This window comes from Zeus faber, assembly GCF_960531495.2.
Source record: "Zeus faber genome assembly, chromosome: 11".
Classification (NCBI taxonomy): domain Eukaryota; kingdom Metazoa; phylum Chordata; class Actinopteri; order Zeiformes; family Zeidae; genus Zeus; species Zeus faber.
This window is the reverse complement of record NC_137205.1, coordinates 10,351,704-10,369,364: the sequence shown is the minus strand read 5'-3', so window position 1 is coordinate 10,369,364 and position 17,661 is coordinate 10,351,704. Positions and strand designations below refer to the sequence as shown.

Below are 17,661 nucleotides of genomic sequence, written 5' to 3'. Positions count from 1 at the left end.
GATAGTTTTAGCCATGTTGTACATACTTGCATATCATAACATGCGTAACACGCGTTCGGTGACTTGGACCACGTCTGTGATTTGAGTCAAATTTGGTTGTTTTTTTACTAGTTTCTGCTCCATATGTGGAACGATTTGGATGAAAGTTGAACCACCACATGTTTGTGTCATACCGGTTCAAAGGAGATGTTAACTGTGTTTGTAATTTCTGCCGTTCTTTTTCAGTTAGTTTTAGCCTGAAAAATTCAGAGAAAAACTGCAGGCTGGAACCCTAATGATAATAATGCACATGTAATTTCACCATGTGATTGTTATAATTATTGTTATTACTATTGTAAAATGTAGCCTATTATGTTAATTTATTTATATTGTTTATATTACACTTTTTCTCAAAACTTTGCACATCATCCCACCTAGATGATGCACAAACAACCATTTATTTTCAGACCTAACATAAACTGTTATGGTTATTGTTATTAACCTAATAAAAGAATAAGAAGCTTATATAAACACATAGAAATAACAAAAACAATCATTGTTTATAGATACGTTTTTTTTTTTTTTTCACAAAAAACATATACATAAAAACCCGAACTAAAGCTATAATATGGTTTCACAGCAAATCAAACTATTTACATATACAAAGAATATCAGTACCTTCATCCAGGGAATCAGGAGACTTCAGGGTGCTTTTTGAGCTCCAATATAAATAAATATATTATACAGTATAGTGTGCAGTAGGCGTGACGAAGGCATTCAAAGTGGAGGTGGGATTGCGTCATGGATGAGCTCTGAGTCCTTTCTTGTTTGCAATGGTGATGGACAGGTTAACAAATGAAATTAGGCAGGAGTCTCCGTGGACTATGATGTTTGCGGATGACATTGTGATCTGTAGCGAGAGTAGGGAGCAGATTGAGGAGAGCCTGGAGAAGTGGAGGCATGCATTAGAGAGAGGAAGAATGAAAGTCAGCAGGAGTACTAACTAACTAACTTACTAACTACTAAGTACTAACCTTTTGGTCTGAACAAAAGGCACCAAGAATTCCATCACTTTTCCCCATCGTTCACGGAATGCGCACGCACATGTCTGTGCGCTTGCACGTCTGGTATGTACGGGGCGTCAGGTGGAAGTACATCGAGCGTGTTGGTGCGGCGTACGGTTGCGGCGTGCCGTAAGGGCACGCTTCCTATTCAATCCATGTAAGTCCTCTGCTGCAGCTCCACTGGCCACGTCAGCCTCACGGGGCTGTGCAGGGCTTCGCGGCATTTCAATACTTTTGTGTGAGAGGTTCATTTTTTTTCAACTGCCCGCGGCTACGCGAGCCTCTTCCATAGACACACTAGATAAAACTACATTGAAATGTTTTTGTAAAGAGTGCAATCAATTTAGATGTGTTTTATATGAGTCTACATTGTACCAGAGACTGAGAGCTGCTGTTGGATTTGCTAATTGATCAAGACCTGTTTAAAAAACAAAGAACCAACATATATGTAATACATAGAAGTAAATGCAAAACTGCAAACATGTCCCACTGACCAATTTCAAAGATACAGTTGTAGATCAGATTTCAATTATATTAACCAATTATATGATATTTACTTATTGCAGACTACTATAGAAACATTGTTTCATACCATTTAACTGGAAAAACTGCAAGACCTTGTTTAACTTAAAGTGTCTACAGAGTTGGAGATGCAGCCCAGTGATGACAGCCGTCCCTGCTTTCTTTACGGCCGTTGGATAAAGGATGGATTTTGGGCCAACGTCTGTTCTGCACTGGTTTGAATGAACTAGAGCCAATCAAAAAACGTGGGACGGGGGACAAGGGATACAAATGCTGTGCAGGTGTGAAAGATAATGATAATGGTTTGGCGGGAGAAATGAACAACAAAAGAACAAATTAAGTCTATGAGTTGACACAGCACATTTCATACAGGCAAATTCAAAGTGCTTTCCATGAGACATGCAATATTTAAAAGCATAGAAATAAAATGTTAAAAAGACAAAATAAACCACATCCATACTTAATACATCATAACATTGTCCACAACACTGACACACTCAAATATGCCGGGACTCGCTCCTTTGGGACTCTTACTCAACTGAGAATACTCACATCCAGTTATTATCTACTATATGTGATGTAGATGAGTCGAGATATAGATGGTGTGGGAGTCTCTGCCCACAGGTGAGGGTTCAGGGAGGGGAGGGAGACGGAGTCCTTTTTGCCCTGGTGCACCAACAGGGCGAGAGTTTTTATTGAAGGGTACAACGGAACCGATCGCAGGCCACAAGTATTAATAATAATTAATAATAATGATGATGATGGTGGTGATGATTTGGGGCGCAGGAGGAATGGCGTTCCCAGCTCGCTTCTGGTCGAGCTTGTGCGCCGATCCCCTCTGCAAGACGGACAGACATTAAGAAATCGAGGCAGCTTGGCGGCCGCGGGAGAGGGGACCATGCTGTCGTCTGCAGCCGGTGCTTGACCACGCCCCTCGGTCCGCCACACATGGATCAATTGCGGATCAATAGAGTCAATCTAGTCATGCTAGTCCAGTCGTGTTTTCGTCAAATGGAACACTTTGTGATTATAGCAGATATGTGAGAGCAGGTTGAAAAACAAGTCAAAAAGTAGAACCGAATTAAGTAAACCCACTGTGGTGTGGGGGTGGTGTGGTTGAAGCAGCCACGCCTGTCTTGGGTCTGGGTAATTGGGCCCGGGATCAGGGTGACTGTACGCCGGTTGCTCGTCAGAGCAATCAATGAGCAACAGGTGAATCATCCATCACCACACACACACGGAGAGAGTGTCTGTCCCACTCTCTACAATGAACTGTCTTTGTGTTGAAGGCCCCTGAAAACGGCTGGTGGCAGGCGGAACTGCTACACCCACCATTTACCCAGGCTTTAGGACCGCATGAATTAAGCGTGAAGCACGAAGCATGAATTAAAAAACGCCAAGCGCAGAGTCTGGTGACAGACACACACAAACACCTACTCCTCACCTCACAACCTACCTGTTGTACGCCGTAAGAGAACTGTGGTCGGGGAGATGGCAGCGCGGCGTCTCAGCGTCAAGCCTCTCATCTCGCTTCACCCTTTCTCAGTCTCACTCTCATTCCCGCAGTCGGTCAGTATTCACTACACTCGCGTTTGCCATCGCCAAGACTGAAATGACAGTAAGGGGGCGGGTCCTCGCTTATCGACCATTTCGCTTTACGACCTGGTCGTAGGAACGGAACTCGGTCGTTAAGTACCTGTACCTGTATATGTATCTACCTTGAGGAATGATGTGGATTATTATTATTATTTTTTTCCAGTCAGTGTGCATTACAATAATAGGATAAAACAGATAGAAGTTTACAAAATGCACAGGGATAACATTTCGATGTGGAATTATACATAAGGGAAATCATGAATCATCTGTGCTTTTTCACTGTTAAGCTGACTTGTTATTAACCATGTGTGTATTGCAAGTTGAAAAACGTGTTGTATAGCCTAAATGAACAGAGATCACCTTTTTTACAATCTCCAATACCGTTGACAGTAACGTCGGAGCTTATTGATACTATGGTCTGAAATAACTAGTGATAATTGGTAATGAGTTAGCCAAAATTAGGGACCTCAGAAATGTATAACTTAAAGGACACATTTGTTCAAGCATCAAAGTTGTCTCACCTCAGCTCCTGTGTTGCAAGATCAAAATTGCAAGGCTGTCCTGATTCCTCTCATTCATCAGTTCCAGAAGAATAGCAGCTCCGTGTTCAGAACAGAACATGTTCTACTTTGAAAGTGATAATTATTCGTAGGGATGAAAGGTTGTTCTCTGTTTTGAGATTGGGTTCTTGGCGACTCACTCGGTCGCTAACAAAAGAGTGGTTCGGTTTTGCCGACTCTTTGTTCAATTGATTCAGTTTGCGTAAGGCATGGTGAGCGACGGACGACTTCCTGAACGATGAACGAGAGGCCGAGTCGGTTCGGCTCTGAGTTGTGAATGGAATTCTCACGAGAATCTGTAATTCTGTCCAAACGATTTATTTCGGTGGAATGCAAAGAGTAAATCAGTCAAATTCAAAAGGAATTGTGACAAACGCCTTGGCTCTTTTTTTTGCCGTGCATTTGAATTTAGTCCTCAGTGATTATTTTCAGTTTGTGAATTGAAGATTGATCCCACTCCTGAGTTGGATGAAAAAATATTTGAACCAATTGCTCGCAAGTTTTGCATCGCTATTCGTAGTGCATGATATAGCAAGCGCAGTTCTGCATGTTTGCGATGTTTGACAGCCAAGCTTTTACTTTTCAAATCCTTCGACGCACGGGAATCGAGTGCTTGTGAAGACATCCGGCCAGCCTCATTCAGCACTGCCTTAAAATGTACTCTAAATCTGGACAGAAACACAGCATGGTGGGGTGTCGCGATTTTTGGAAATGAGCGCGCCTCTCTTTCTGTCCTTTGACCCTTTCCAGAAGGTGATTCGAATGAGGACCAAACAGAACCTGGAGAACGGGCTCTACGAAGCGCTGGACTGGCTGGAGAGGGAGCATCCGCAGCACATCAAGCTGTTCTGGAGCTGCGTCTTCAAGGACAGCATGCTGAGCCTCTACCCCACGCTAAAGCTGATGCGGAACAGCCTCATGGACGGTCAGAATCACCCCCATATAATGACTATCATGTGGACGGGCCTTTTTCATTTAATCACAATCACAATCACAATCACAATCACAATCCATTAAGTCAGCCAAGTACATTTTGACATAGGAGAAATTTGACGAGGTGAAGATTGGTGGGCTGCTGTATTGGCAATTGGCATAAAGACCTTAACAGACTGGAAAAAATAAAATAAAACAAAAATATGAAGTGTACAGAAAATAGCCAAATATATAAAGAAAATAGCCAAATAAAAAAACAAAAATAGCCAAATGTGCAATGATAAAAGATAAAATGAAAAGAAAAATGCTTAATATGTCTGGAATTTTTTTTTACAATAAAATAAACAATGATAATCCCAAATATACAAAGAAAAGAAACAAATAAAAACAAATAGCCATGTATAAAATAATATACAGAATAAACATAAAGCATATACATATGCATAAATTCTATGCGCAGGATAAGTTAAATAAGGATAAGTTAGCTAGGTTGGCAGTATGGATGAGGGTATAAAACATAAGTATAAATATAGATGGACATGCTGTACGGGATGGTTAAATATGTATGATCGTGTAACAGTACGGACATGGGGAACAATTTATAAATTTAGGAATTAATAATCATTTGTTATGAGTAAATTATGATGCTCAATTATTACTATCTTATTACTAAATGATTATGCTATCCACAACAATTATTATAGTATTATTGTAATATATTTCACAGTTTTTGCAATACGTGCCCAGTTGTTGCAATGTGTATGTTGGGGTGTCGTCCAGTGTCCAGAGTCAGTATCATCTCTTATTTAACACAGGCTCCATCCATTTTCACGAAAAGCTGCCCGAGAAAGTGGAAAAGACGAGCGGGGACGGGGAGGGACGTAAAAAGCGAGGGAAGACGGTGAAATCGCAACCCAAGGGAGCAAGCGACCAGGAGGTGCAGCAGCCGGGTCCGTCTGCGCTGGCGACCCCCACCAAGAGGACCAGGCTCCAGAAACCATCCTTTGGTAGGTTGTCGTTCTTCCCAATAAGATCGGGTGAGACTTTCGAAGATGGTGTTTGCATTGTTTAGAGACTCCTCCCTAGCATCTGGTACAGTTCCCCCCAGTCTCAAAATCGCCTCCATCACTCCCAATCCTGAAGAAGCCTGGTCTGGACCCTGACGATTTTAACAACTACCGGCCGATCTCCAACCTTCCATTCCTCAGTAAGGTCGTGGAAAGAGCAGTGGCCACCCAGCTCCATCAACATCTGTCCAACCATGAGCTCTACGAACCCCTGCAGTCAGCCTCCAGAGCACACCACAGCACAGAGACCGCCCTAATCAAGATCACCAACAACCTCCTCCTCGCTGCAGACTCCGGTAACATCAGAAACCTCATCCTCCTGGACCTTTCCGCTGCTTTTGACACGGTTTCCCACACAATCCTTCTCAAACGCCTATCCAACCTCCTTGGCATCACTGGTACAGCTCTCTCATGGTTTCAATCATATCTATCAAACAGAACTCAGTTTGTCAACATCAACGGCTCCTCCTCCCCCCATGCCCCAGTTAACCACGGCGTCCCTCAAGGCTCTGTGCTCGGAACAACACTCGTCCACGTCACCATGGTCTCAACTTCCACTGCTACGCTGATGATACACAGCTTTATCTCAGCACCTCATCCACTCTGCTCACTCCACAGTCTCTGGTCAACTGCCTCCATGCCATAAAAACCTGGATGACAACTAACCTACTCCAACTCAACAGCAAAAAGTCAGAGCTCATGGTTGTGGCCCCAAAGCTGCTGCCCCGGAAGGTTGGAGATCTCCTCCTCCTTGTCGACGGCTGTTCCATCACATCTCCCGTGGTCCGCAACATGGGTGTTATCCTGGACTCCACCCTCTCCTTTCAGCCACACATCAGATCCATCACCAAGTCTGCCTTCTATCATATCATAAAACATCTCCCGTCTCCGTTCCTTACTCTCAGACTCCGTGGCTGAAATCCTCGCTTTCATCACCCCCCGGTTGGACTACTGTAACGGAGTCCTGTCCGGGGTTTCCAGCAAAGCCCTGGACAGGCTCCAGTATGTGCAGAACTCAGCTGCCAGGGTTCTCATCCACACCAAGCCCTGGCAGCACATCACCCCCACCCTCATCCACCTCCACTGGCTCCCGGTCAAGTTCCGCATCTCCTACAAACTCCTCCTCCTCACATACAAATCCCTTCACGCACTCGCCCCCCAATACCTGTCCGACCTCCTCCACCAGCACACTCCATCCTGGAGCTTGCGGTCCTCAAGCATGGGTCTGCTGTCCGTCCCCCGTACCAGTTTACGAACTTTCGGGGACAGAGCTTTCAGCGTGGCAGCCCCCACCCTCTGGAACTCTCTCCCTCCCGTAATCCGTAACGCCCCGACCCTGGACACTTTCAAAACAACCCTCAAGACCCACCTTTTCACCATGGCCTTTCCCCATTAGTTAGTGAGTTTAGCTATTCCTTTGTTTTGCTTCGTTCCTCTCTCCCTTAATCTGTCCCTCCCCCCCGCCCCTCTCCTGTAAAGCTACCTTAGGTTTTTTGAAAGGCGCTATACAAATTTAAGTTATTAGTATTATTATGAGAGTCCTTTGACCCTCAGCCATTTTATCACTAGTATACAGTATTCATATTTGAAATATTGCCAGGGCAATATTTGGGGGCGGTATGGGGAAATGGGGTGAGGGGGCGTGACAGAAACATAACTTATGAAGGTTCTGTACAAAATATTTCCTTATTCTGAATAAAATCACGACTTTAGTGTACATGTAAATGCAGAGAGATAGATAGATAGATAGATAGATAGATAGATAGATAGATAGATAGATAGATAGATAGATAGATAGATAGATAGATAGATAGATAGATAGATAGATAGATAGATAGATAGATAGATAGATAGATAGATGGATAGATAGATGGATAGATATATGGATAGATAGATGGATAGATGGATAGATGGATAGATAGCTATGATGTTCATCACTGGCTCTTTCCTCCTATTTGGATGTCATGCTTGCAGGTTCTACCCCGAAGAAGGGAGAGAAGGCACCGATCTGGACCTGGCCTTTGTATATGGCACTCCTGCCTGTGAAATGTGGAAATGTGTACGAGGCCATGCTGGACCGCCGCAAACTTGCCCAGGGTGAGACGACAGCGTTTGAGGTCACTTCCGAATATTATGCCACGTTTCCACCCAAACTACCAGTAACTTTTAGGAACTATTTCAAGGAACTAAAAGGTTCCTTCAGCCCTTTGCCATCTGCTTTTCCACCGTGGTCTAAAGACCCACAAAGATGATGCCAATTAGTCTGCTGGCGTATGAGAAATCAACAGCTGTTTTTTCACCATCATCTTTGCTCGTGACTATACAATAAAACCACTCCACTCTAGTGCAGTAGGTGGTGGTAATGCAGAAGGCTCTACAGCAACAAGAAAAAATCCAGCTGCAGGCAGCAAAAACACGGGGTCCTGCTTGAGTCGTGTTTTCCAGGTTCTCTGAAAAGCAGTACGACTTTCCGAGTTTACGTTGAACGCAGCATGACTCCCCCCGTTCCGTCATCTCCCGGACGCTCGTCTCGTGGAGCGACCACCATGCGGTCTACACAGCGCAGCCCTCCTGTCTTTCAAACAACAGAACTTCTCATTGTCATAACTCGGCGTGTTGTCCGTAGAAGTAGAACTGCACTCTCAGTGACAGGACAGGCGACTGCTTGGTGCGGTGTCGGGCAATGATGACCTAGTGACGGAAGCGTGACCATTAAACGCATCGTGGACTCCTAAAGTTTGTGTCTTACGACTTTCTCAAATCTCCAAAGTAAGGAGGGACACAACGAACAGAATGCCTTTATTTACAAAAAGAGCAAAAGAGATAAGAGATACCAAACGAGAAGCTTTGTCAACGTCAAGCCGGTAAGGCGATACACAGACACCTGCACACGCCCAGTTTATAACCACTACAGAGCGATGGAATCTACACTCGCACGATGCCGATGGGCGTCCGGAGCCACAACCTGCACGTATATAACGAACAACAAACTCATCCCGCTTCAAGGTTTCGAACCTCGGAGCGTCAGCGATGCCAAAACGCTCTGCTGCTTCCGGTAAAATGTCATTGTTTTTTCAATAGCTCCTGCTCCAAATTTGGACTGATATGCATGAAACTTGAACCACAAGATTTCTGAAAGGTCCCGGTCCCAACGAGACCTCAACCATGTTCGTAGCTCCAGTGGTTGTCATGGGCCAGGCACTTTTAGCCCGAAAAATGCCAAGCAGAATAATAATAATAAATATCCAATCAATAACAATAAAATGGATAAAGAAGGACAACCAAGTAATCGTGAAATATCACTTTCGTTGTTTTTCTTTATCCATTTTATTCTTTTGTGGTTGTATTTACTCTTGAAAAAAAACTGTTTTATTATCAAGTTTGAGAAACAGGAACTCACACACAGGGAATCGAACATGGGTCTACTCAACCAATCAAAAACGTTAAGTGCTGCAAGCCCCACCCCCAAAGTTCCTGGACTTTTGAAGAGTACTACCCCGCTGCGCAGGGGCTTTGTGGTTCTGGGGACATTGTTCCCGGAACTTAAGTTCGACCCTGATGCCTGTGGTGGAAACATACTGAGTTCCTCCAAAGGTTCCTCGTTCCTGCGGTGGAAACACGGCTTAAGTCAAAGGATATGACTTGGATTGAATAACAGACTACAGTGACCTATCTATCTATCTATCTATCTATCTATCTATCTATCTATCTGTCTGTCTGTCTGTCTGTCTGTCTGTCTGTCTGTCTGTCTGTCTGTATGTCTGTCTGTCTGTCTGTCTGTCTGCCTGCCTGTCTGTCCGTCCATCCATCTATCTGTTGTGCCGAGCCACACTTGCTACATGCAATGCGATTTAATCACATTTGTAAATAAACGTTGATATCATTACCCGGATCGAAAAATGAAACCATGATAGTTACATTATGCCTTAATAACAGTCATAATAACAGAGGTAATAATCATTCTGGGGTTTCAGGGGAGAAGTGCCTCCTTGTGGACGGACTCTACCTCAGCCCGCCTGAATTTGAGGCGTTAGGTGGGAAGAAGCACTGCAAAAACTGGAAGTCAAGCATCCGATGTTCGGGCACCCCGCTGCAAAGACTCATTAAGGTCTGTCATCCATCACCGAAATACAGGAACATCCTTATCCCCCATCCAGTCCACAACCAAGAACCAATCCCATATTTTAAACCATTGTTTCCAAATCCGCCGTTTCTGCCATGGCACACGTTTTGCAATGGAGTAGCCCCCCGGCACACCACATTTAAGTACTTGAAACGGCAGAAACAAGCAGAACTGAGCTTGTTATTATGGCCTAAAAGATTTGGTCGTAACAAAACGAACCTCTGAGCGGCTGAATCTTCAATTCACCAACTAAAGGAAATCACCGGGGACCAAATCAACTTAGAGGGGGAAAAAAGGGCCAGGGCAGCACAACTTGCATTCCAATAAAATAAATGATTTTTACCGAATTAACTTCTGTGAGAATTACATTTTCATCTCAGAGCCAAACCTACTCTTCTGACTCTCGTTGCTCACCAACCAAACCAAGCCATCCAAGAGTAGGAACATCGAACGAGTCGTCAGGAACCGAAATCTCAGGAATGAGTCGAGGCTTTCATCACAACGACTAATCAGCACTTTCAGAGTGAACGTTTTTCTGACGAATCAGATGAATTCTTATAGCCTTGCAATTTTGATCTTGCAGCACAAAAGCTCATTTCCATTTTCTATTTTTTTTAAGTGGAATTAGATAAAAATTCACAGCGCAACTGGCGATCTCTCAGGGCACACTAGTGTGCGGAATGGATGAAAAACACTGTTTTGTACGGTATATGCCATGCATCTACACTATTTGAAGTCAGAAAATCAATTATATAGGCGTGTTAACGATAATAAACCCGCAATAACTCCGCTTTTTCATCCATTCATTCATTCAATCTTTTTTATTCTTTAAAATCATTGAGGGCATCTCCTCATTTACAATGATGACAAGAGTACATAAATAGAAGAATACAGAACACAGTCAAACACAGTTAAAAACAGTTAAATTCATGGGCGCAGCACTGTGTAATTATGGTCCTAAATGGACTCATTGGTATAATTGTGTCAAGTTTCAATGTGTGTTGTTGAATAATGACTATTGGACAAATGTAACAGAGGTCATATATGACGGCAACTTGCCAGTTAGGGTTTTATAAATAAATAAAAAACAATGACTCACCTCTTTCTGTTTGAGATGCCCACCAAACTTTTTCATATAAGTTGCAATGATGAGTGGCTTTTTGTTTATATAAATAATAATAATAATAATAATAATAATAGTAATAGTAATAGTAATAATAACAATAATAATAATAATAATAATAATAAAAATAATAACAATAACAATAACAATAACAATAATAATAATAAGTTATATCTTTGACATTGGTTGGGGATAACAATCTGAGGCAGATTTCTCTGTTTTTTACAATGTTCTCTGTGTCTTCCCCTGGAACACACTGTAGGACGGACACCTAAAATGCCCAGGCTTTAAACAGAGGCGTCCAAAGGTAATAAAAAAAAAGAAAATCAACTGACATCACAATATAATCGCATTTTCTCCGATTGTTCACAGATTGCTTATCTGTGTCCCTGTCCAGGTCAAAAAGATGCAACTTACCTCCAGCCAAGACAGTAGTTCGGACACAGGTTTGGTGCAAATAAATATATTTTTCTTGGTCATCACATGTTTTTTTCTGTTTCTTTGTTTGAGATCTCACTTTCTCACCACATAGATAGCTTGTGTATTCATCTGGGAAATGTTAACTGGCTTTTAAGCATGCCTTGAAGGGCTGCCCCCAAATGGTCGACCAAACGTTAGTCAACGAGTAGAGTCTCACCCCGGGGCCACACCAGAAGCGACACATCAGCGTCACGTCAGAGACACGAAGGCGCTGCGTCATTTGACGATCAGTCAACTTCCTCCAGGTCCGTCTTCACTTCCTGAACAACGCGTTCGCGTAAACAGCCAACCAGGAACATCTTTATTCGGGGGCAGCCGTTATGCCTTGGGAAATTTACTTTTCAGTCTGTCTAACATGGCTGGTTATATTTTTCTCTATTTCAGAATCCGATTCGCATTCAGAGGATTCAGATTCGGAGGATTCTGATTCGTCGTCCCAAACTGGAGTGCCCCTACGAACTGTGGGGGGTGTGGAGCAAAATTATTATATACATAACCATATATATATATATATATACAGTATATATAAACTATATATATATACAGTATACACCGATCAGCCACAACATTAAAAACACTGACAGGTGAATGGAATAACATTGTTCATCTGGTTCCAGTGGCACCTGTCAAGGTATTGGATATATGAGGCAGCGAATGAACAATCAGTTCTTGAAGTTCATGTGTTGGAAGCAGGAAAAATGGGCAAGCGTAAGGATCTGAGCCACTTTGACAAGGACCAAATTGTGATGGCTAGACGACTGGGTCATACCATCTCCAAAACGGCAGGTCTCGTGGGGTATTCCCAGTATGTAGTGGTTAGTACCGACCAAAAGTGGTTCAAGGGCGCCCATGGACAAGGCTCATTGATGCACGTGGTTGATGCAAAGTCTAGCCTGCTTGGTCCGATCCCACAGTAGAGCTACTGTAGCACAAATAGCTGAAAAAGTTAATGCTGCTCTGATAGAAAGGTGTCAGAACACACAGTGCATCACAGCTTGCCGTGTATGGGGCTGTGTAGCTGTAGACTGGTCAGAGTGTCCATGCTGACCCCCGTCCACTGACGAAAACACCTACAATGGGCACGTGAACATCAGAACTGGACCATGGAGCAATGGAAGAACATGGCCTGATCCGATGAATCACGTTTTCTTACATCATGTGGATGGACGGGGTTAAGGTCTGATACGATGGAGCATCTGTGGGATGTGCTGGAACAACAAGCCCGATCCATGAAGACCCAACCTCACAACTTACAGGACTTAAAGGATCTGCTGCTAACGTCTTGGTGCCAGATACCACAGGACACCTTCAGAGGTCTTGTGGCGTCCATGACTCGATGGTTTAGAGCTGATTTGGCGGTGGTGGTGGTTTTAATGTCGTGGCTGATCGGTGTATATATATATTAGGGGTGTCAATTTACCACGTTATTTTTGTCAACGCACTAAAAAGAGTAGCACAATTAATACATTTTGCCCCCTGACCCCGTCAGTCATTGTACATCACCCAATTCCAGTTGCAATTGCCGAAAATACATTCTGATAAAGATTATATTTTGTTTCTCTTTTCAATAATAAATCACTGTAGGGCTTTAAGTCAATGCACTTTCTTCAGGGTCAAATTTGAGATTGCGATAAATTATGATTATTATCAGAAATATCATGCGATTAATCATGATTTATTATTGAAATCGTTTGACAGCCCTTAGATAGATAGATAGATAGATAGATAGATAGATAGATAGATAGATAGATAGACAGACAGATAGATAGATAGATAGATAGATAGATAGATATAGATAGATAGATAGACAGATAGATAGATAGATAGATAGATAGATAGATAGATAGATAGATAGATAGATAGATAGATAGACAGATAGATAGACAGATAGATAGATAGATAGATAGATAGATAGGCAGGCAGGCAGGCAGACAGACAGACAGACAGACAGACAGACAGACAGATATGGAAAATGCGATACTGTATAGCACATAGCAAAATTATTGTTGTAGCACACCGCATTAATAAGTGTGATCCTGCTGCGTGTAAACGTGACAGAGGAAGACGCAGAGGAAGAAGCTGAAGATGAAGGTGTGGCTGAGGAGGAGGAAGGCAGCAGCCGTGACAGTAGCGACGACCGCACAGTGTTCACAGTCACGTGTGGAGCTCTCACGGGGACGTTGCACAAGGCACGATTTGCTTCAGGTATCGCTGCATAGCGTATTTACTCGTACTGGGGTAGACTTTGGTTGGGTTTCCGTGACTAAAACATGCGTTGTGCATTGCGATGATATTGAGATAACAGTCAAGGTTTCGCTCCGCCGCCAGGGACGTGCGGGAAGAGTATTCGCACGGAGACCAGGTGGATGAGCCCAGCGGAGTTTGTGAAGAAAGGATCGGCTCAGCCGGATTCCCTCTGGAAGAAAGACATCCTGTGGGAGGGAAGGCCACTCGATGTGCTCCTAGAGGTACAATGACACGTGTGTGTGTGTGTGTGTGTGTGTGTGTGTGTGTGTGTGTGTGTGTGTGTGTGTGTGTGTGTGTGTGTGTGTGTGTGTGTGTGTGTGTGTGTGTATTCCCCTTCACATGTTTTATCCCAACAATGTAGTTTTTCTATTGATGAACCAAGTGCACTGCTCAAACCACAATAGAAAACAGATATGGAACTTGTTACAGACTAAAATAGGCATAAATACATAATAATACAGTTTCTATGCATTTTTTATGTAAATGTACATAAAAACTAGGTTTTATGTAAAAACAACGCGATTCAAAAACGTACAATTACTTGCAGTTAACTAAGCAATTATCGTGAGATTAACGTCACCTTACTATTTGTAAAAAATGTTTTCATGTATATGTAGATAAAACCAAGGTCTTATGTAAATGTATAGTAAAACAAAAATGAATAAAAAAATGTTGATTAATGGGGCCCCAGGGTGGATCTGCTTGCGGGGCCCCTGGGGCCCACGTTGTCCCGGGGGTGGGGTGGGCTAACATCCAGGTGAGTGGGCATGGGGGTCCGGCTCGCCTGCGGGGCGGGCGGTTCGGGCAGGTTGCCGGTCTGTCGGCACAGGGCCTGGCTCCGGCCCTGCGGTCCGTGCCTGGCACCCGCAGCCTGGGTTCTGTGCCTGTAGATGTGTCTTGTGCCTGAACTTGGGGATTGGTTGTATGTATGCGCCCCCGGGGTGCGGGGTCTCATCGTGCTCCCTAGGACTAAGTTATGCTCCTCAGGGCCGGGCGTGGGGGTTGCTCCACGGCCGACGGTTGAGAACTTGAACTCCACTTGCAGACTAACTCTGTCCTAGATGCAATAGCATACAACTCTGTGTTGTATGCCCAGCATGCTGACAGCACAAATTAAAAGAAAAAAAAATGTTGATTAATCTTGATGAACTACACACTTACCATGCAATTAATCACAATTAATTATATATAAAAAACAAAGCCCCCAAAACTAAAAAAAACGAAACTGTTTTTGTTTGAACAACTGAATAAGAAAAGCTGGGTTTATCTATTTCAGACCAAAGTCCTGGAGCTGCACTGGTTCCAGTGTAGGTGCAGGCTGTGCCGTCCTGATCACCAAGCCCTGGTGGGTCCCTGTGTCACTCAAGGGGAATTGTGGGGGAAATATTCATGGGCTTTTCACAATATGGTCACACCGAAACGCGTTGAGCTTCTGCTTTGCAAAGGTTCCCTTTGGCCCCATTTGTTTTCGGTTAGGAGGACGAGAAGAACGACGACGTGTGTTTCATCTGTAAGAAAGTGGAAGAGGGAGAGCTGGTGGTGTGTGAAAGCTGCCCTCGCTCCTTCCACCAGAGATGCCACCTCCCTCCTGTGGAGGACGCCATGTTGGGGTGAGCTTCGACAAAAATTAAATGGACGATGAAATAAGACGGAAGGCCTATTTATGACTTTTGAACATTTCTGTGTGCGTGTGTGTGTGTGTGCGTGTGTGTGTGTGTGTGTGTGTGTGTGTGTGTGTGTGTGTGTTTGTCTGTGACTAGGGACGGCAGCCAGTGGCTTTGTACATTCTGTATATTGAAGATCACTCATGAGTACAGTGACCCTTCTGTGCTGACCCATGAAACTGCCCTGCTGTGCCCCATTTGGGACAAAATGCTGGTAATCACTTTGTCTGTCTGTCTGTCTGTCTGTCTGTCTGTCTGTCTGTCTGTCCGTCTGTCTGTCTGTCTGTCCGTCTGTATGTCTCAGCTGGTCTGACCCTCTCCTTCTGGTTGTCTTGTCCACATTCCAAAACCCTTTTGTATATGGCTGTTATTCTATCTGTCTGCCCGTTGCTTGTTAAAAAAACATCTCCCTTGCTTTATCTATTCAGTCATGAAGCCGCCCAAGCACCTGCTAGGTATGGGTCAGACATACACCCACTGATTATTTGACTAGGAAAAGTACAAGTTCTGTACACCAAACTGTGTCTTAGCGCTGCGTAGAAATGTTGTCGGTCAGTCCGTCAATCCATCTCCCTGTCCATCAATCTGTGCCTCTGTCCATCAGTCTGTGCCTCTGTCCATCAATCCGCAGGAGTGCCAGCATCTTGCCTTGTCACTGTACACTGCAGATGAGGATCGAATCTTCGCCACAGACCCATGCCTCCAGGTAAGCCCCCCCCCCCCCCCCCCCCCCCCTCGCTCTCTCTCTCTCTCGCTCTATATGTGTCTCTCTTTTGGACCAAATGAGTTGAAGGGTTAAGTTGTTGAGCCGTAGTGGAAGCGATGCCTCCATCTCTGCCCCTTCCCACCAGGTGAGCGGCTACCGCAAGGTGATCCAGACTCCCATGTGGCTGGACAAGGTGGTTGAAAAGCTCCAGACGAGGGGGTACAACACTGTCGGAGAGTTTGTTTTGGACATCCGGCTCATTTTTACAAACTGCGCTAAATTCAACAGGGTACAGTAGGACACGAATTTATCTCATCTCAGGGATCTCTACAATGGAAATATACTTTCGATTTATATTTGATTTGTTGTTCTTCTGCAGGACAACGCAGAATTCAGGGCCAACGGCGTCATCCTGAGCTACCTGTTTGAGAAAAACCTTGTGAATGTATTTCGCATTCAACAGTAGAGCTGGAAGAAATTGACGATCAGAAGGAAATCATTGTGTCTCGTAATAGTGTTGTGTGTTCAATTAAATCAGCTTTACTTGCACTTATAATGGCTTGTAATATTGTGCGTACGATAGCTCTACATTCTCCTGTTTTTATATGATCCAAGTGAAATGGAGTGTAGTGTCATGTTGCAGCTCATTATACATTTGGAAGATGCACACAGTATTTCAAAATATATCATTTAACTATGTTTAATGATATAAATATTTTTAACTATGTTGTAATGGTATTTTGGACCTTATTAATTAACGATGGTAATAGTGGGGCTTCACTTTATTGTCGAATAATCTACAAAAAATTAATAAAAAATTGCATGATCCAATCCATCACAACCAGTGTACTGTACAGTATTGCAATAACAGTGGAGAAGTGGGCGAGGCTGCTGGTTCATGAAGTAAGTTACTACGTTTCCCATGATGCTTCACGGTCGCTACGAAAGGAGATACAGCGGGGGAAATAAGTAGTGAACACGTCAACATTTTTCTCAGTAAATATATTTCTGATGGGGCTATTGACATGAAATTTTCACCAGATGTCGGTAACAACCTAAGTAATCCACACATACAAAGAAATCAAAACATATATGTCCCTAAATTACGTTATGGGTAATAAAGTGGAATGAAATTGAATAAATATTGAACACGTGAAGAACAAGAGGTGCGAAAAGGCATGGGATGCTAAGAAACCAGCTGAAATCTCAGAATTTAGGTAGCAATCCTGCCCCCTATCACTACAAATTAATATCAACTGGTTTAGTCCTAATTAATGGCCTATAAAAAGGCTTCTCATTACCATGGTGTCACATAAGAAGCATCTCATGATGGGTAAAACCAAAAACCCAAGACCTTCACAACCTTATTGTTGCAAAACATGCTGACGGCATTGGTTACAGACGTATTTCTAAACTTCTGAATGTTCCAGTCAGCACCATTGGGGCCATTATCCGGAAGTGGAAGGAACATTATTTCACCATCAACCGGCCACGGCCAGGCGCTCCTCACAAGATTTCTGACAGAGGAGTCGAAAGAATAATTAGAAGTGTTGTCCAAGAACCAAGGACCACTCGCAGAGAGCTTCAGAAAGACCTG

General features: G+C 43.6%; 1 protein-coding gene across 4 annotated transcripts in view; it reads left to right on the top strand.

The window, feature by feature from the left end:
- The window catches only part of LOC307237141 (autoimmune regulator-like), a 19,939-nt gene extending 3,117 nt beyond the window's left edge, over window positions 1-16,822 (top strand). Inside the window, exons 2-17 of one of the 4 annotated variants that reach the window (XM_080009787.1) lie at window positions 4,472-4,646; window positions 5,470-5,661; window positions 7,696-7,818; window positions 9,696-9,829; window positions 11,230-11,274; window positions 11,365-11,413; window positions 11,543-11,692; window positions 11,832-11,915; window positions 13,506-13,652; window positions 13,776-13,915; window positions 14,971-15,039; window positions 15,171-15,304; window positions 15,455-15,572; window positions 15,990-16,064; window positions 16,210-16,353; window positions 16,444-16,822. In XM_080009787.1, coding sequence (XP_079865913.1) covers window positions 4,472-4,646; window positions 5,470-5,661; window positions 7,696-7,818; window positions 9,696-9,829; window positions 11,230-11,274; window positions 11,365-11,413; window positions 11,543-11,692; window positions 11,832-11,915; window positions 13,506-13,652; window positions 13,776-13,915; window positions 14,971-15,039; window positions 15,171-15,304; window positions 15,455-15,572; window positions 15,990-16,064; window positions 16,210-16,353; window positions 16,444-16,530 — 1,866 coding nt within the window. In that variant the 3' untranslated portion in view covers window positions 16,531-16,822. The remainder of the gene's footprint in view (window positions 1-4,471; window positions 4,647-5,469; window positions 5,662-7,695; window positions 7,819-9,695; window positions 9,830-11,229; window positions 11,275-11,364; window positions 11,414-11,542; window positions 11,693-11,831; window positions 11,916-13,505; window positions 13,653-13,775; window positions 13,916-14,970; window positions 15,040-15,170; window positions 15,305-15,454; window positions 15,573-15,989; window positions 16,065-16,209; window positions 16,354-16,443) is intronic. The other 3 variants (XM_080009788.1, XM_080009789.1, XM_080009790.1) reach the window with 3 other exon arrangements.
- The last annotated feature ends 839 nt before the right edge of the window (window positions 16,823-17,661 follow it).